Below are 21,270 nucleotides of genomic sequence, written 5' to 3' on the forward strand. Positions count from 1 at the left end.
TGGACGACCAAACTTCCATTACATTGATACCTTTTTCAGGAAGATTAAAGTAGTTTAAATATTTTTTTAACAAAGTCCTGAATTACGTTAACTAAAATGCCCTTTAGGCCAACATCGAATTATTATGTTCTCTGCCCATTTTCGAGGATTTGAACATGGTTAGGGTGGGATAGGAATAGTACCATTATTTATTTTGTCCTAGTGATTTTGTAGACTTGTGGACAAGTCGTTAAATCGGCCCCACGCGCTAAAATAGTGGTCTCGCGAGATCACTGCTCTCGCGCGAACTGATGGCTCCCCGATTTCGACTCGTTAATGAGGAGTCGAAATCAGTTCGCCCGAGAGCACTATCTCAGCGCGTGGGGCCGATTTAACGACTTGTCCACAAGTCTAGTGATTTTGTTGTGTTTATCACCTTTTACCAAATGGATTATGGTTGCTCACATTAGGTTCCCCGCTCCCTTTTTGTACACAATTTATTTACATGCACTGTCATGGATATAACAACCCCACCCATAATGTTAATTGCTTTTCGGAGTCGGCTACATAAAAGAATGACCTACGACCTGAGTCTGGTACTGTTTACCTAATTACACAGATAGCAACAATGCTGACACTCGAATAAGTTTGCAGTTCATGAATGTTGTATGTCCAATACGTGCAATGTTGGTTTGCAGTTTTTACAATGTTAAAAAATGTAATAGGTCTGTTAGGGCAAAAATATATTTATATGACTGTTATTTATACTACTCTTGTACTTTGATCGCGTCCAGATACAAATGTTGCGTCGCAACAGGTGACAACGCAGTGATAAGACGAGTGCAGGTCTAAAGACGAGCCGGGGAATGAGGGCAGGGAACGGTCTAATTAATTTTGACATAGAACACGCACCAGCGTTGCCCCGTAAACTGAGTTTCCTGCAAGTTGCTCTGCGCTGTCAGAACGAATTTCTAGCTTTTGATTACATTCATTTAAATAGAGGAAATGTCTCAATAGATTGCCATCTATGCATAGGAAATCACTTCTCAGTAATCGATGCGCTGAACTTTGATTATTTCCTCAAATTAGAGAAGGTATCAGGTGAAGTTACGGCGGGGAGTAGAACGGTTTCTTTGTGCCGAGAATAAGAGGTCGGATATCGAATGTCAGATTCCATCATTGAGTAAGTTCTTCAGATCCTTTGCAGTTTGACTGTATTTTGTAATAAAACACTTTATTTGTATATATTTGGCGTCTATTGCTGGCTTAAAGCCATTGGACCCTTTCGGTTCAGAAAAAAAAATAAAAGTTCACAGATTTACAAATAACTTAAAGGGTGTACAGAAGGCAATGGTAAAAGACTTCTCTTGAAATATTATTCCATGAAATGCTTTACTTTTTGAGAAAACACCAAAACAATATAAGTTCTCGTTAACGAGAATTACGGATTTATTTTAAACACATGTCATGACACGGCGAAACGCGCGGAAACAAGGGTGGGTTTTTCCGTTGTTTTCTCCCGACTCCGACGACCGATTGAGCCTAAATTTTCACAGGTTTGTTATTTGATATAGAAGTTGTGGTACACAAAGTGTGGGTCTGGACAACACTGTTTACCGAAAGGGTCCAATGGCTTTAAAGGGAAAGGCATTGGACACGTTTGGTAATGATCAAAGACCAGTGTTCTCAGTTAGTGTATCCCAAAATATGCATACCATAACAACTCTGTGAAAATTAAGACCCAATTGGTCGTCGAAGTTGCAAAAGAATAATGGAAGAAAAAACACCCTTTGCACAACTTTATGTGCTTGCAGATGCATACTAGAAGGCTTTAGCTGGGGTCTTTTATTATTTGAGTACGAAACGTCTTTCTCAAAAAATACGTTTCCGTTTCTCACAACGTTTTATACCACCAGAAGCTCTCAATTTCTCGTTACAAAGTAAGTTTTTATGCTAACAATTTTGAGTAATTACCAATAGTGTCCGGTGCCTTTAAAGCATGTCTGTAATGTAATGGATATTGTACAACACAAGGTTCTCAGTAAATTACATTCCAGCTCGTCTGCTAATGAGGCTTACCGTACAATTTAGTGGCAAATACTTATACCTGTTGGACTTGACTTGAGTAAATTCCGCAAGAGAGTTGAAAACATAGGCCCATCTGATCCGTGCACGGACTTGATTTGTTGGTTGGTTCCTCAGGTTGACTTTGTTTTGTCTCGTCGAGAATTGTGAGTTCCTTGCTCTATGTTTTGACGACAAGTTATTCATCTTCAACAACGTCAATACTCCATAATAGAATGAAAGAATACAACATGTTGGACTGCTGTATTTGTGATCAAACTTGTTTTTACAAGAGAACGGGTTTGCTATAAGTAGTTTGGGAAAATAGTTTATTTGAAACAAAAAACTTGCATACTCTACCTGAGTGTATAGAGCTATGGAAGAAAATAACTTATTGCATTATCAACAAGGTTGATGTTTGTCTCTCATCGCCAACCATTCGTATTAAGTAGATTTTGTATAGAGCACACACACATTTTAACATCTTAATTTTGAATCATTCAAATAGTTAAATAACCGAGTGAGATCAAACCACCCGGGGACGAGTTCGTCCTTAAAACTGCTGAGATGGATTCGTACGCAGCTCAACCGCCACTGGCTCCAGGAGGAACATCTTCAACTTCAAGAAGTCATGGAGGATTGGGAGATTCAGGAATGTACAAAGCCCAGTTTCTTAGATGGTGGGAGGAGAGAGGCAAGGAGGAAAAGCAAAGAGGTAAGCATCGTACGGCACTTTAAAAAACTCCTATAGGGCTCTATTTCATAAAGCTGTTAAGCAGAACTTACTGCTTAGCAATTTGTTTTGCTGAGCAAAACATGGGCCCGGGTGTGTTACCAGCTCCAACAATGTAAACTTTATAGAATTTTGACTGGTACCCCGTTTCTGCTGAGCAGGATTTTGTTTGTGCTTAGCACACTTTCATGGGTACTAATTTACAGGCTTTATGAAATTGATCCCATACATGTCAGACTTGAGATTCCTGGTCCCTTGGGGTCTGATGGGTCAGGCTTGAACCGCAACTGGTCAAGGATTTCAACCCAGATTCTCTCGTACTGATTACCAATTTCTGAGCTATTTCGATACAGAATCTGGGTAATACTGATCCCGAAAAGAGTCAGACCCAACAACCTCTTGACCCGGATCTGAGTCAATTCTGACCGGGAGTTTATTTTTGTTGCTATAGGTGACCCCTCTGTTATCAACTTTAAACCGAACATTTTTTGATTTAGAAGACTTCTTAATCTGAAGCACCAGCTTAGTATTTCATACGAGTTTAAACTATTTATCATCATAAGCTGTAATGAATCTGCAATTAAATATTGACAACTGTCTCTTGCCGATAACAAAATATTATCAGCCAAGGTTGAATCTTCACAATTGTCCTGGACCGTTTCAGAAAAAGGTTGGTTAACAGTATACCTATATCTGAAATCCGATTAAGATAAATACAAAACCCATCAATAAAAAAACATCAGTAATTGTTCCCAGAGTCCTTTTGGCACATGCATGGTTCAAAGGAGCAGCAAATTTTTGGCCTCACGATCATATAGAACAGCAAACGGTAAGGTCAATTATATTAAATTTTAAATTTTAGATACACAGACACGTTTACCAACCATAATATTATGTCTTTATATATTTTGCGATGTACTAATTTTCCAATATATATATAGTCATGGGTTCTGGTTCTGGTTCTGGTTCTGGGTCGATTTCACAAAGAGTTAGGACTCGTCTTATCTCGAGCTAGGACGAGTAACTCGTCCTAACTTAGGATTAATATTAATGTCTGCATGCTACAGTGCAGGATTGGGACTCGTCCTAAGTCCTAAGATTAGTCTTAAGTTAGGAAGAGTTTTGTGAAATCGACGTCAGGTGAATTACTGCACAGTCTCCACATATCGGGATGTACACGTGCAGGTGACTAAGCAGCAATGATTTACAAGAAGTGAGCCCCCCTGATGATGTTTTGAAGTTTACTCTTAAAAATACCAATAGCTGGTACTTTCCGAATTTATTGTGGTATATAGTTTGTTCCATTCTGCAAAATGATCTGGGGATGAAGGAGAACTTGTAGCAGTCTTTGTTTGCAGGAGGCTCCTCATGTGAGTTTCTAGCTTCACGTTAAAATGGTGTAAATTGCCACTGTATATGCGATATCATTTCATTGCAAAATTAGTCAATATCTAAAATATCTGATGACATCATTTTGAGAAAAATAAAATAAAAACGGGTCTCTTCATTTGTATAAATCGGGCAATGCAACTTAAAGGTTTGCCAATGATGTGTTACAAACAATAGTTTCAAACCAAACAATTCAACAAATCTCAGCGACCTCATTGGATTAATTTCTCACCAAATAAAATTCAAGTAAATCTATTTATTAGTCGATGTTTGTACAATTCCGCCCCACAGAGAGCGATTTCAATGCGACAAAAATAAAATGTTTTGTTGGTGCCACAATAGTTGACCTCTGATGTTTTATTTGTTGCCTACCCGAGCCTGGCATGGCAACGTTTGTAAAGACGGAAGTTGTGAACTAGGCTCAATCATAGTTTTTGTGTTTAGTACATATTATATGTGCAGTAAGAAAAAGACACATACAACACTGCTTTAGCAACAGAACAGCTTGTTGTTCAAAGCTGTTATCAGGATTTCTCGATTGATTTATTATACTTGCCTATTATGTGATAATCAACAAGGGGTTAAACAACATGGCTACACACCGCGATGGTGAAATGCAAGGTAAAATGTTTACTGTGTTAATAATCGAAGTGTTCAGATAATATGATGCAGTTTCATTATTGTAGTCTGGATCTGCACACAGCTAGTTTGTGAGTTTGGACAAAAGCAACACGTTCAAATGTGCTGAGATAATCATGGATGTATAGCAATATGCTATATAATCTGATTTATTTTTACGATGGAATTGTCGGTCAAATGTGTTTTATTGCACGAAAGGTTGCTACAGCACTGATAAATGAAAGAGCATTCATAAACGTGTCGGCCATAAGTATTTACAAAATTGCATTTTTTTTTATAGAGTAGTCTCTGCCACTGAGGCATATTATGACATCAAATTTCAGAGTCCAACATGTCAGAGTCCAATTCCATATACCAGCCTTGTACCACCGTTCCACCTTGTCTGTACTCCCATCAAACTCCCTTTACCAAATCACGAAACCAGTTACCGATTCCATGTTATAAAATGTTACCGTATCCATAGAGAAAGGACACCCACCAAAACCCGTGTCCTAATCTACGATCAAATCCGTTACCAATTTCCCGTCGAACCCGTAACCAACTCCATTCAAACATGAAAAACTATGCTACTGCCATTAAAGGCACTGGACACTATTGGTAATCACTCAAGATAGTTGCTAGCATGAAAACTTACTTGGTATCGAGAAATGGATAGTATAAAGCATTGTAAAAAACGGCTCCCTTTGAAGTTACGTAGTTTCTGGGAAAGATGTGATTTCTCACTAAAATAATGTGAATTGAATTCGATACCTCAGCTGAGAACTCGATTTCAAGCATCTGAAAGCAGACAACTTGTGCGACAAGATTGTTTTTTTTCTGTCATTGTTCTCTGCCATCTTCGACGACCAAACGAGTTCAAATTTTCACAGGTTTATTATTTTATGCATATGTTGAGATACACCAAGTAAGAAGACTGGTCTTTGACATTTACCAATAGTGTCCAGTGCCTTTATTAAAGAACCCAGTTTAAACACCGGCGAACTTTTAATTAGTGAGCATTGTTTACAACCCCATCATTCAGTTCACCAACGAGGACTACGGTCTGCATCCATATATGCTAGCCTTTACGTCAACCATGTGGACACTATACAAAAACCTCTTAGGACGAGCGTCAATCTGTTTTGATCATATTCAAGATAATTAACCCAATGTGTTGATATAAACTAAATTCAGATTAATAACTGCAGATCTCATGCAGTAGCGGTCGCTTAAGTGTACAGCTTTCCATTTATATTGAATTTGTGCTGGTCGTTTATATGTTGATGGCTGCGTTGTTATTTTGTTATTTAAATTTCCTAATTATGGTTCTTGTTCTATATGTTAATTCCCACAATAGATCAGCTGCATTTTGGTGTTCAATTTCTCAAGAGACTGATGGAGCTAACTTTGAACAATCCTAAAATGCGTCATGATAAACAATTCCATGTTATTATGCTTCATCTATTAGTTGCCTTAGTTGGTCAGATAGGGGCAATTATGCCACGATCAGAGTATGCAATGAGGCAGAGAATCGGCTATGGGCTGTGAACATCGCAAATTTGAAAGCACATTTGGTAGAATAGCAAGCAACTTTCTAAGTTTTCAAAATGGCTGCCATTGCTTGTTATCTCTCTACCTGTATCGCAAATCTGTGATGGCAATATAGAAGTATCTTTATCATGGCATACTCTCACCATCCTACCTCCATAATACTCTGACTGTGTAAACAAATTCAAACTTCTATCACCAAAATGCAAAAACCCATAACACAAATTCTGCCGTAATCAAAACTAAAACAACTTGTCTTATAGTAACTAAAAGCTTACGGTTGAATACCGATAGGCCTACCGCCTAGTGCTATAATGTAAAAGGCGTCGACGAAAATTTGATGACTGTAGACTCAAGTGTATATCTGTAGATCAAGTGGCAGCTACCGACGAGTTAATTATTGGAAGTGCTCTTGTTTTAATTTATTGAAAGAACTTAATGAAGTAGACTTTACGACGCGGGTTGTTTTTGCTTGTGCTGTGCGTTTACTTGGTGTTTGATGAATGCAAAACGGTTGTTTATTTTTTGTAAATGTTTGAATCAGTGTAGGCTGAGCCCACACCGTTGTCAGTGTTGGCAAAACTGCTGTTCTGGTTAAAGCTCATCGGATAGTCTCTTTGAATCAAGATAATGTACAGAATCAGACACGCCACCAAAACTGTTGTAAGAACTCATGATACTGGTTAAATTTATACCTCTCTTTAAATTGAGATATAATTTGGCACGTCAGTAAATTTATTATAACCAGTGTCGATATTTGTCTCTAGGCCAACGAGTTTATTGCTTCGTGAGCCAACTGATTTCCACTCTCATCAGAACATATCGTGGGAAGGGTATTTGTAAGCTCCCATGAAATAATTCTGGGAATAATGTGAACCCCATTAGCAGTGACTATTTTTATACCTTTTTGCAATTATACTGTACTGTTGTGCGATGTCAGCAATGCTCATCTTGATCATTTGTTTGCAGAGGAAGATCCAATGGAGACGATAAAGAGACGTCTTAAGGAGGTCGGAGGAATGTCCCATACTGCAGACCCTCCAAGGGTTGTAGACAATGCTGTAGCCAGACTAAACACACCACTTCGACGTCATGTACAGGTATATGGAGAAATAATTATAACCTCCAGACCGCTATAGAAGATCAGCATTGTATGATCCTCTTCAATAATTCACTCTCAGATGTTGCGTCACATTTCTTGAAGACTCGTTCGTTAAAAGCAGTGGACACTATTGATATTTACTCAGCATAACTTTTTAGCATACAAACTGACTTGGTGACGAGCATTGCAGAGCTGTTGATAGGATGAAACATTGTGAGAAACAGGCTCCCTCTGAAAAACGTAGTTTTTTAGAAAGATGTAATTTCTCACTCAAAAATAAAACACTTCAGTTGAAGCCTTTTGTTATGCATCTGAAACCAGACAAAGTATTGTAACAATGGTGTTTTTTTATTTCACTATTCTCTTGCACATGCGATGACCAATAGGTGAGCCCAAATTTCCATAGGTTTGTTATTTTATGCATATGTTGGAATACACGAAGTGAGAATACATGTCTTTGACAATTACCGAACGTGTTCAGTGCCTCTAATTACATTAGCATCATGTAATCCTGTTTATGGCTCAGGTGTTTTGTTTTGTTGCCTTGGGCACTGATTTGTCAATAAGAACCTAAGTTTATCATTGAGTCTACGCAAATTGTTGACGAAAGACAAAGCTAAATTAAACTACAAGTCACGGCTCTGGGCCCAATTTCATAGAGCTGCTTAAGAGCAAAAATTTGTCAACAAACCCAACAAAATATGCTTACCAGATTAACATTACCATAAAAAATACCGTTCCATGTGTATCATCTGAAACTGTATCCTGCTCATTTTTGCTTCGAAGAAAATTGTTAAGCACCAATTGCTGCCTAAGCAGCTTTATGGAAGTAGGCCCTGTTTTCCCTACTTATTCTTTTTCATAATGTGATTTTCTTGCTTGTTTTCTCATCAGCGACTGACGGTAATGACACCGCGAACTTATCGAAGACAGAGACAAAAAGAAAGAGGTTTGAAGGTCGGTATAGCTGATCGTGATCCCACATAATAATATTCGAATATGAATTAATTATTGTTTGATAGGTTGTGAATAATGGGTTAATTAATTTATAAAATATAATTTTAAGAAAACTTTCCGATCTATATGCCTCTTTAAAAGATCCGTGAGTATTTTTTTTTAAACAAAATCCTTGTCTTTGAAGTTTTGAGATGATGTAAACAGATGAAATGTATTGTTATATATCTTTAGACTGATCAACTCTTAGATCTAGCCCGAGAAGAAAGTCTTTAGACAGAAACTTTGTTTCTTGTCATCAATCCATCTAGCTCCGTTTTGTATGCCGTTTTATTTTTTATTTTATTTTTTATTAATTTTCTCCAGAAGACGATCAGAGCACACTGATTGAAACGTCGAGTTTAAACGAACTGTTCTTTTCAGAACCACCCTAACTCATTAGAGACAGTCATTACACGCTGTAACCGCAAACCTTTCTATTGATATTAATTTTATTCACAGAGTCATGCAATTCAAAGGTTCCGATATGCTGCGACTATGGTCCTTATCTTGGTACGAGGTTGTCGGAAGGGGAGGAAGTAAGACTGAATGTTTTGTTGTTTTAAAAATACTCATTTTTTTCTTTTTATAAATATTTTTTTACACATTTTTACAAATTATACGTGCTCAAAATTATCACAATTGGGGAGTATATTATTTGCTGTGATATAAAACATCAAAGACAATACACTTTCGGAAGGTAGCACCACACCCTAAAAGCTGCACATTTGGACACCAGATTATCGACTTTGTACACAAACTGCCTTGTGGTGCAATCCAGTTTTTATAATTTCCCATAATGGAGTCATTTTATTTTCCCTGTTTTCATTTTGTCCATGGTATCGACAGTGAGAGCATTGTGTGGAATACTCTTTTGTTCTCAAGTCCACTATTTTAGGCACCGACAATTCTTTGTTCTGATACTTATACACCGCACTGTATTGTTTAACTATTTTAAGATAATGAACATTGTGTGCAATCAATAAGCATGTTATGGTGCATTGATGAGTGTCGTTAATTTCGGAATATACTACTTTGATAGACTCACTTCACGTGCCATTCACACAACACTATATCCTTGTGTTACTTCAAATCAATGTATATTTACACTGTTTACCCTTTGCACTTCGCACTTGTTGGTTGTTCGTTTGAGTTATTGAACTTGCATGTACTTTATGTAAACAGGTACGCGCAGCCGGAAAACGTTTTTGAGAATCTATCTGGTTCCCGAACGGGCTCAGCATCTCTGGAGGAGACAACAGGTACTCACGAGTCGGAACTCAGACATCTAAACTCAGGGCCTTCAGCAACAAGAGCAAGTGTAAGTCTCGAGTCAAATATTCCTTGACAATTTTCAAACAATCTGAAAATTCCCGGGTCAGAACTGATCCAGATTCCACGGGAACCTGACCCATTTCGGGGTCAAGCTGATTCATAAGTGTCAAGCTAAACCATTTCTGGGCCAAACTGACCAATTTCGGTGTCAGTGGTTTACAGCAACGGAATTTTAAACTCGGATTGAACCAATTATGGATCATTTTGACACAGATTCGGGTCATACTGACACCAAAGAATAATACGGGACCCGGATCTGGGCCATTTCTAAACCGGCAAACCTTCATTCCAATCATTATTGTTTTTTGAACTTTTCATAAGTTGCTCATACGTATCTTTATTTTCTGTTCTTCAATTTGCATTTTCCATTTATACATTTTACTCTACACTTCCAATAAGTTGACCAAAGTGATAAACTTTATTTTTCTTAATATTGTACTGACCATTTTTTGTTTTACTTGTTTCTATAGATCGGTTGGGATTTACAGATGAATCTCATTACGCAGCCGCAGTACCGAACTCCTGATCACTTGAAACACGTAGGTCATCCACTACATTCTTACTTTACTACATTATATTCTATACATACACTATTTTACAATTGAACAGATTTATAATTTAAATACTTTATGACACCAATGTTCTAAGTAACATTTTATCAGAAATGCTAGCAAACTTTTGGGACTTGCCGGAGGTTGCAGGTCCGATTTTGCCTTTTTTCAACCCTAAGTTATTGTTTAGATTACCCAGTCGAATCCCTTGTTTTGATTACTTGATATGCTCATTTACGTGCATCTTATTGCTACAGATTTTATACATGATTCGAGCAAACAAAGCCTTCAAGATGTTTCCAAGTGACTCCGAGTTGGAGTTAGCTCGTCGTATCTCCTACGAGCGATATGACGCCGATAGAATCATCGCTCACCAGGGCAGACCTCCAGAGAGATTTTACTACATTCTGTCCGGAAAAGGTAAATTGTGTACTTCTTTACGTTGACAAAAAGCAATGAGTAGAATTTGAAACGTTGCATGGTGGAATACGATATGCGACCTATACTTTTATGGGATGTAAGCCATTGCATGGTGTGGTATCAATACACATTTGAGATGATCGAAGCTTTTTTGTATATAGGGCAGAAATAGTTTGTTTCTATTGACCGGGTACCATTTGTATTTGTTCTTTTTTTTTTAGTTAATCTTCAGCGAGAATATGAGCTTCAAACCGGTAAAGTGACGAAGTCTCTCGGGTATCTTAAAAAGGGCACCTTTACGGATGTGAGTATACGACCAAAGAATACAAACACTTTTGTCACCTAATCGTTACATTGAACCAATGAGCAAAAAGATCAAGTATGGGAGGGACCTGGGCTTGATTTTATATTAAGATGAGTTGTAAATTTTACCAAAAGAGATTTGTGTTAAGACATTACACTATGCATAGCAGTTAATATGTTTTTCCACTTAAGGCCTTTTTCCACTTCGGGGCCTTAACACCAGCCTTGAGTTTTGGTTTGTTTGCTGTCATGTTCCAATCTGGTTTTCCTGTTGTACTCAGCCTGAAGAGTTGGAGAAACAGTGGAATCGCCAATCTAGTCTCATATGCGAAGGATCAGTAGAGGTTCTTCTCTTGAACAAAGAGGTGAGAACCCCCCCCCCCCCCCCCCCGCGTATCATTGGGCATGACGTCGTTTCAGTTGGGTGCCCTCGCCTAGAGGTCAAAAAAGTTGTTCATAGACCAACCCTGTGCGTAATTGGCCAACCCTGTGCGTAAATGGCCAACCCATGTGCGTCCCGCTACTGCAAATCTGTGAGTTTTCCATTTTTTTCGTCATTGGTCTACCTTTAAGATGGCCGCTTGGTGACGTCAAAGCATCATGTGTACTGTCCCTAGAATCCCGAATGACCGGTGGACTGAGGGAGACACAGAAAAGTGGTGCATGGTGCCAACTTGTTGGATACACCTGCCCACCTAATAACCTGTTATTTCGTAATGGAAGGACTAGAGCTGAGATGTGTTATATATCCTGTTATACTCCTGTTCAGAACAAACAGTTCATGATGTAAACGATACTAACCAATAATTTAAAGTGCTTTCTGGAGCATGTGGTTAAGACTCTTCGAATTTATTTGTTTGCTTGATGTTGGTTTGTATTGCTGTACTTTTCAGGATTTCTTTCATCTCCATAACTCCCACGCAGGACCGCCGATAGATTTCTTAAGGTGAGCAAAACTTTCATAACAATGCTGACATCATAATGACGCTTTAACCTCATTAATGTCTACACTTGTTTACGGCGTCTTTTCGGAGTGAATGATGCGACTGCCTTGAGCAAGGCTACCTCTACAGTCGTTGATCACCGACCAGACAAACTGGCTTCATTTATAAAATTATTATGAAGGCTGCTGTTTGATTAAATTAGTATTTTGTGAAACGGTTTTGAAAAATAACATTAGGCCTATAGCTCTTACCTCTCATTATAATTGTGACGTCAGCGCACCTGCTTAATTCTAATCACTATGGCTACAACTAAGGCTAAATCTGTTCATCTACTGTTATCAAACTAAGGACATTAGCCAAAGATGATATCTAATCGAGACACAGTGAGAATGTCTTTATGACCATAGACTGACCAATAGACCAATCTTCCTTACCGGCTTTGGCTACGACTACGGCTTGAGTCTCTCGATTCCTCAACATTGGTGTTGACTCCTCTAGCCAATAATATGTCCTTTCAGAAGATGATCAATTTGTTAATCTCGGTAATCGAATAATTGTTTTTTCATCAATTTATTTTGTTGCAGATCGCAATATTTATTCATGGAGTTTCCCTGTCAGCTCTTCGTCAACCATCCTGAGGCAATAGAATACAAATTTTATGAGTGAGCAATAAATGTGTAGTAAGCAAACATGTATTAGTTTTAAATACTTTACTTGGCCTATTCTTCTCATTGTACATTGTTTCCATCCATCTTTCATCAAAATGGTAAATTAATAATAATAATATTTTTCTCTCTCGAAATGTTGAATTTCCAACACTTTAAAGGCATTGGACACTTTTGGTAATTGTCAAAGACCAGTCTTCTCATCACTTGGTGTATCCCTACACAAGCATAAAATAACAAACCTGTCAAAATTTCAACTCAATTGGTCATAAAACTTGTGAGAGAATAAGGGAAGAAAAACACCCTTGTCGCAGAAGTTGTGTGCTTTCAGATGCCTTGGAATCCGAGACTTCAGCTGAGGTATCGAATTCATTTCAAATATTTTAGTGAGAGATTTTCTTCTTTCTCTCAAAAAACTACGTTACTTCAGAGGGAGCCGTTTCTCACAATGTTTTATACCATCAACAACAGCTCTCAATTGCTCGCTACCAAATAAGTTTTTTTGCTAACAATTATTTTGAGTAACCAATGTAGTGTCCAGTGCCTTTGAAATGGAGTCTTTATACCAAAAGTAACTCGCACTGCCACCGTTAAACGTGGCTTGTTTTTGTTTGTTCTCAATTTTACCATTCAATGTTCAACAAGTTTTAAGCTTTGCTATTACATTGTTGTTCTTTACAGACCCGAACGGCTTGTAACGAAGGATACGAACAACACGCGGTGGATGTACGTCATCAAATCTGTGAGTTAATTCAACGTTGAAATTTCACATATAACTCTGGTTGTATAATTTTTCATCACAATTTTAAATTAAAATTACCTCTGCAAAGATAGCATTCGCTGTGGTTAAGGTTAAATTAATTCATTGTATAGTTTGCACAATTTTTTTTCAGACCGTTTTAAATGTTTGTAATGTTTCAATTTTGTTTTATGTAAATGTGAGCATTTTGATTACCCCTTTTATGATCTAAAAAATGATTATTTGAATGCAATTATTTTTAACTACGACACCATGTATTAACAAACTCACAAATGTTTTCTTCCAGGGTAAATGTAAATGTATACGACGGCAGTTAGTTGCAGATATCAAAGGTGATACCAAATTTAGTGAGGTAAAGGGGATAGACAAACTTGGATACGTCAAACAGCCGTCGCATGCAGACGGTAAGTACACACATTTACCATCGAAACTATATTCACAGTAATGTTTTAAAGGAACTGGACGCCTTTGTTTACAGCCAAAGACCAGTAGTGCTTGGTATATCCCAGCATGCATAAAATAACAACTTTGTAAAAATTTTGACTAAATTAGTCATCAAGAGTGCAAGAGAATAGTGTACGTAAATAAATACCCTTGTCGCACACATGTGTGTGTTTTTAGATGCCCCAAAAGGGGCTTCAAGCCTGAAGTCGTTTAATGTTTAAGTGAGAAATTACCCCTTTCTCAAAAACTACATTACTTCAGAGCCGTTTTTCTCACAATGTTTTATACTACCAAAAGGTTCTAATTGCTCGTTACCGAGTACGTTTTTATGCTAAAAAAATAGTTTGTGTAATTACCAAAAGTGTTCAGTGCCTTTAATCACCTGTATTCACTGTAATTGAAATTAACATGTTGTTGCAAATGACACAGCAATCACGTTAAGTACAATCAAAATATTTCAAAATGAATGTTGATTTTAAAAAGTCTAATTTCCCAAACTTATTATTTTGTTTTTATTTTACTGTGTATAGCTATGCTTGGAGCTGGATTGAAGAAACTTGTAAAAGAAGGCCAGAGAGTACTTGGCCATGATAATGAGGTATGTACAAACGAAAACTGTTTTTTATATTTTTTATTCTCAGGCCTCAAAATATCCCTCGGCACGCCCACAGCAATAATTAACAACAACATGAACAGTTACAAAGCTCTTGCAGTTTATTGTTTTTTATTATTACAAAAATTGTCAAAGGTTTTAGTTTATGCTTCATCAGGTAAAACATTCACGCTCTGCTGAATTCTGAACAATTATTTTAATTATATTTATGCTTGGTAACAAAAATTGTTCTCTTGTTTTGTAGATGAGTCAAATTTTGGAAGTGGAGAAAGCTAACAGTGTTGGTAACCCGTACGTCAGTACCCTTGGTATTAGCATCAGAGAAACACCAGCGGTAATTACAATGTTTTATTCATACGTAAATATGTAATAAGATTTTTGATTCTCGCTTTTTGTTTGGGTTTATTTGCTTTAGTTCCTGGTAATTGCTGTTTTCTTTTATAAATTATGTGATTTTGTTTTGTCACATAATGCTCCATAATTGTAAGTTAATATTTTTCCTTTTTTTTTGTCACGTCATTGTAAGCTAATATATTGAAGTTGTGCATTATAGTGTGCTTTAAACTTTATTTACTGCTACTATGTTGACATTTTTTAACACTATTTTTGTTGTTTTTCCCCCTGTATGTTTGTTTGTATGTTTGTTTTTACAGACACCGGGATTACCCAGTCACATGACGTCACGATTACGTCTAAGATCTTCTATAGTATCGCCACCGGACTCCGAGTTTCTTGACTGTAGGTTTAAGGAAGCCATGCAGGGATCGAGTCAAAAATAGTTTTAATTTCAAGTTTGGTTTGTAATAACGTAGTGTTCTAAAGAATACGTTTTCTAAACTAAAACCCACAACATAGTTATTCAAAGTCAAAAGCATGTTTGGTAATTTTCAAAGACCACTATTCTCGCTGGTGTATCCCAACAAATCTGTGAATATTTGGCTCAATTGGTCATCGAAGTTGCACGAAATAATGAAAGAAAAACATCCTTGTTGCACACACGCTGTGTGCATTTGGCTGTCTGAGAAACGCTTCAGACCTGAAGTATTTTCATATCGAAATGTTTTAGTGAGCAAATCATTATTTCAGAATTTTGTATACGATCAACATCTCTCCGTTGCTCGTTGCCAAGGCATTTTTTAGGCTAATAAATATTTTAAGTATATCTATACCAAACTTGTCCAATGCTTTTGAGGTGTTTTGGTGTATTTTATTTCCGATAAATATTTTGTTATGTTTATCAACAGCACTAATTGGACGTACTCCAGGTGACGAGGCGTTCAATAGTCAGGATTCTCTGATTGTTAAGGTAAGACTTGGATGGGGAGACGTCTTGGTTTCCTTGTTGTTGCTCTTAAAGACACTGCACACTATTGGTAATTGTCAAAGACCAGTCTTCTCACTTGCTGTATCTCAACATGCATAACATAACAAACCTGTGAAAATGTGGGCTCGATTGGTCGTCGGGGTTGCGAGATAACTATGAAAGAAAAAACACCTTTTGTCACACGGAGTTGTGTGCTTTCAGATGCTTGATTTCGAGACCTCAAATTCTAAATCTGAGGTTTAGAAATCGAATTCGTGGAAAACTACTTCTTTCTCGGAAACTACGTCATTTCAGAGGGAGCCGTTTCACACATTGTTTTATACTATCAACCTCTCCCCATTACTCGTTACCAAATGAGGTTTTATGCTAATAATTAATTTGAGTAATTACCGATAGTGTCCACTTCCTTTAAAATGCTGTTTATGTCCCCGCGTCTTTAGTTGGTTGGTTCTTGACCACATAAGTCCACTATCTCTGTTGCAACTTTTTTTTTACAATTTAAAGGGAAAGTATACCTTTGAAAAAAAAATGTATGGATTCTGTTTGGTAACACTATACGGCAGCCGTGGCTACGGTTACGCATGTTGCTATGGGATTATCCCTTAGTCACAGTCACTAATTTGGCTACGGCCTACTTTCAATTGGGGAACAAACAAGATGATAGTTTAGTTATAAAAACTTTTTGTTTCACAATATTATATATGCATTTATCTGAAGATAAACTGTTAATTTGGAACAGCCCAATTTCAATTAGGGGCAAACAAACAAGGTGGCATCTTACTTTTAGCAACTTTGATTCTCAACATTATTGTTAAATTATCTAAGATAATAATAACAATGATCATAATAACATTGAACAATTAATTTTTCTCTCTAAGGATTTCGGAACGAAGAGACGTCTCAGCACAAACTCCTTAAAATCCCGCCACAATGCGAAGCCACGCCTACCTCCCCTCTCCTTCATGGATCAGAATGAACCAAACCAACCAGACGGCTGTTTCATGAAGCATCGAGACGGGCCAAGTAGAAGGAGACTTGCACGGCATGTTGAGGTTGATGTCGGGAAGCCCTCCGCACAAAGAAGAGCTTACATCCAACTCGATGGGATGACAACTGGGGATATATTTGTAAGTCATAGTTAATGTTCTCTGTATATTGTTCCCATGATAACCTCTTAAAGTCGAGAACAACCAGTGTCTTATAATTGTACCCACCAAATCTAATGGTGTAACGACATTTAGGCTTGTTGTGTTAAGTTGCTTGATGGCAGAAAGTGTTATAAATATTTGAGTTTTATACGAATTACCGGTTTCCGTTTCTTGCAGGGTTTAAATGACGTAGCTAGTACTGCTGGCAGTGAACCATCGGGTGTTAGTGTGGTAAGAACAATAATCGCATAAAATTGAGTCCGTTGATATCTTATGATGCACCCACCACACTATAAAACTCCCGACTCAGAAACAACTTGATGCCGAGTCCCGGGAGGTCTTACCCATTTTTATTTTTTTTATTTTAACAAATTGAATTGGTAGCTCAGATTCTGTGTCACTTTGACACATGATCAATTTCTGTGTCACTCTGCTTCAGGTAAGGGTCTGCCCCCCCCCCCCTTTGATCCAGATCTGGGCCAATTATGACACGGGATGTAATTTTAGTGTATATAAACAGACAACATATGCATGCAAACTTAAATTATTAGTGAGATTGAAAACTACCTAAAAGGAAATGCCTTCTAGTGTTTATTATAAATGCAATTTTTTTTTGATGTGATCTTCCCTCTTCTAGGTGAGTGAAGGAGCTGAAATCATCAAGATAAATAAGAGATTCTTCCGAACCCACGCTGGAACAGTCACCACACTCAAACTGGACACCCTGGTATGTACACAAAGACATTCTGTTCCAACATTCTTTTTATATAATGCACATGTTTTGCACTTTCTGTGAAAGGAATCAGTGGCTAAAGCAGAGTTGCTCAACTTTGTGAGTTGACCAAACTTTTTGAACCAATTAGAGATGTTACCCAGTCCGTCTGCTACATCTTCATTTATTAAACTCTATGAATAAGTGTATTTTCGATAAGTTAGATTTGGTCGTTATTAGTGGCAGCCTGATTGGCATTTTTATTTTATTTTATTATTTTTTTCTTTCTGGTACACTGCTGTTCAGAGTAAAAATGTGAAGCTTCTAGGTAGAAGTCATATATTCGCTGAAATACTACAAATGGATTAATTGTGCCAAGGATAACTGTGCAGGGAATACATGAAATACAAGTATTATATAAAATCAGCTCATGCGGACACAAATTCAAGAGGAAAATCAAATTACAGTGATTTCTTAGAAATAATTTTACGATTAATTCCACTCTGCTGTAAATGAGTTACACGAAATTTGTCCTCTCTAACTTGATTTGTTTTCACCAGGTTCGTGAGTTTATGTCCGAGGAGGATGCGAGCGAGAACTTAGAGAGGCAAGAAACGTGGTTAAGGTACAAGACTACGTTAATGGATCGGATTGCTCTGAAGAAATATAAGGGCAAGAAACGATGGAACAGGACGCTCAAACCACTTAGCTTCTCGATTTGATAATATAATACGAGACGATATACTTTTTATATATGGAAAGGTTTGCGGCAACACCATGTAATGACTATCTCTAATGAGTTGGGGTGGTTCTGAAAAGGACCGTTGGTTTCAACTCGACGTTTCGATCATGATCTGATCGTCTTCTGGAGAAAGTTGATACTTTTTGCTAATTTATTGAAAGTGTATGGAATGCATTTTGAATGGTTTGGAACCTGGGTCGATTTCACAAAGATAGTCCTAACTTATAGTATACATATTTTCAATACATTGTGATGAACCACTTGAATTTTTCGGAACGTCGAAGTTTGGTACGTTGATTAAAACCATATCTAACACGAGTTCATTTGAATTACAAAAATTCACATGAAATTATATAAAACAATGTTTGATCATAAATAATTATATGATAAAAGGACAATATTTGTGGGGTATTTTTTAAAGATAAGAAATAATAGCTGGTGCCCAACGAAACTTTGCTCATTGTAAAAGTTCATACTGTATATATTTATTTATATTTTTTAGTATTTCTATTTACATGTACATGACATTAATTTAATACAGTGCATTTTTTGTGTGTTAGTGTGAGGCCCCAAACATGCTGAAACCAGCTGCTATTACCACAGTTTACGTTGTTAATTATCATTAAGTTAGTATTATAGTAAGTATAAAGAATTTCACCACATCTTTTTAGAAGTAGCAAGATCAGACTAATACTTACATACTTTGTTTATTTGATGACTTTTGACCATCAGTCCATGTTTAAATCAAATAAGGGCCAACAATGAAAGTATGTACACGAAAGGGTGCTGAACGCCTATCTAAGCAACTTGTTTATGACTTATGTGATTTTTAGTATCGATTTAGTCATTCGACCTTCAGCTGAAAATAATATTGTTTTGATTGAATTAAAAAGAGAATATTATGCCAGTTACTATTTGAAACACCAGACATGAGTCAGTCTGAACCCATGCTTCGCCTCTCTGCACCTCAGTGGCGAAACCAAACGGGCCAGGGTTCTTTAGCCCCCCCCCCCCCTCGAAGAGAAATAACACTATATTTGTACACTTTGTTAACCTTGCAATGCTCTAGATGGTCGTGGGTTCCAACCCCCACCCGAGTAATATATGCCTGGTTTTTGTTCACAGAGCTCGGGAAAGTACAGTGCTAAACACACATCGGTGTAAAACCAAAATTAATATTTTTGCTAACCCCCGACGCAACAAGTTTTTGTTTGTTCAACGTTGTACCTTAAGGTCAAATATCTTATGTACTATCCCGAGGCAGATTCTGTTCCCACCGATTCAATATTATTCATCTGGAGCGAGTTTTCATTGTAATAATAAATAAAATAGCTCTTGTGTGACAACCCACTCAAATATGTATTATGATAAGGTTAGTTCAGTGGCAATAAATGGCTATGATGCGTGAAGTTGTTAAATATGACGGCTTCCCTCCGAATACCTTGAGCTATTTTGGTGTTGTGTTTTTCTGAAACCATGACCACGCTGTTTGACCGCTCACTTTGAAAGCATTTTTTAGTATATTATGTGTGTATTCCACTCCGCGAAGTTTGAAGTTTGTCCAAACTCAGATCATGTGGATGTTCATTTCGAGTCAAATCTCGAGTCGAAGCCGACTGTTTTGGGGAAGTTTAATTTTGGACGTCAAGCCAAGAAATTGTTCACTGGACTTATATCTGGAAAAAGTTATATACGACACCGTGAATCGCATTCCTTTTTGATTGTGTGTATTCCGTGACCAGCACTCAGTGAAGTTTGTAACAATTGTCAAAACTCGGATCACGTTGATGCTCCACGCACGTCAACTATCGAGTCGAAGCCGCTTTTTTTGTGACGAGAAGGTTGGGAAGTCAACCCAAGAAATAGTTTAAACGACTGCAATCTAGAAACAGTTACGACAACTTTGATCACATTCCTTTGTATGTGTGTGTATTTCGTGAGTACCACTCGGCAAATTTTGTAAACATTTTCAAAACTCGGATCATGTGGTTTTCCAAGTGCGTCAAATCCCGAGTCGAAGCCGCTGTTTTTTGTGGGGAAGTTTTGAAGTTTTAAAGTCAACCCAGGAAATGGTTCATTCGACTTACTGTATTCTGGAAACAGTAACGACAACTGCAGCTGAAGGTTCAGATTAAAGGCACTGGACACTATTGGTAATTATTGAAATAATTTTTAACGTAAAAAATTACTTGGTAACGAGCAAAGGAGAGCTGTCGATAGTATACAACATTGTGAGAAAGAACTCCCTCTGGAGTAAAGTAGTTTTTGAGAAAGAGGTTATTTCTCACTCAAATATTTTGAATCTGAAAAATACTTCAGGTCTGAGCCCTTTCCAGGCATCTAAAAACAATTTTTTTTTTCATTCTCGCAACTTATAGATGACCTTTTTTTAGAACAAACTTTCACATGCATATGTTGAGATGCACCAAGTGAGAATACTGGCCTTTTTGAACAATTAATTACCAAACTTGTCAAGTGCCTTTAATAATACAAGAAACAACGAATTACCAGTTCAATGGACCGTCTCCATCGTATTACATTAACTGATTGACATGGGGGAACAAATCAAGAAATGGATACTGGATTCAGCTTCACACAACCGTTCAAGGTTTCGAAATTTATATTGGATGTGGATCCTGGTGTGATGAATTGATTTTCCAATCATTAGATCGATTCCTACAGAGTGCCGGGTGTGAATCAGTGATACATTTTAAACAGATCCGGGAGATGTATTTTATCAACAGATAACTAATCTGTATATCATACTACTTAATTGCTCTCAACTATTCACCAAGATAAACGAACACAACAACTGGAAACCTGTATGATGTATTTGGAACTAACCATTGAAGAGACAATGTACACTGAAGCTATACCCATCAA

General features: G+C 37.2%; 1 protein-coding gene across 2 annotated transcripts; it reads left to right on the top strand.

Moving 5' to 3' along the window:
• Nucleotides 1–837: 837 nt before the first annotated feature.
• LOC139936024 (uncharacterized) lies at nt 838–19,777 on the top strand. Of its 2 annotated transcripts, XM_071930725.1 has the most exons (22): nt 838–1,162; nt 2,552–2,758; nt 7,301–7,431; nt 8,328–8,390; nt 8,889–8,965; nt 9,612–9,747; nt 10,232–10,300; nt 10,570–10,732; nt 10,954–11,036; nt 11,317–11,400; nt 11,929–11,981; nt 12,564–12,641; nt 13,326–13,386; nt 13,691–13,808; nt 14,379–14,446; nt 14,706–14,795; nt 15,115–15,199; nt 15,706–15,767; nt 16,664–16,912; nt 17,111–17,164; nt 17,571–17,660; nt 18,206–19,777. In XM_071930725.1, the coding sequence occupies exons 2-22, from the start codon at nt 2,611–2,613 to the stop codon at nt 18,365–18,367; spliced, it is 2,124 nt and encodes a 707-aa protein (XP_071786826.1). In that variant the 5' UTR covers nt 838–1,162; nt 2,552–2,610; the 3' UTR covers nt 18,368–19,777. The 2 variants fall into 2 exon arrangements, with proteins under 2 accessions (XP_071786826.1, XP_071786827.1); XM_071930726.1 differs by lacking the exons at nt 838–1,162; nt 2,552–2,758 and adding an exon at nt 4,646–4,786.
• Nucleotides 19,778–21,270: the final 1,493 nt, after the last annotated feature.

Source organism: Asterias amurensis, chromosome 4 (genome assembly GCF_032118995.1).
Source record: "Asterias amurensis chromosome 4, ASM3211899v1".
Taxonomy (NCBI): domain Eukaryota; kingdom Metazoa; phylum Echinodermata; class Asteroidea; order Forcipulatida; family Asteriidae; genus Asterias; species Asterias amurensis.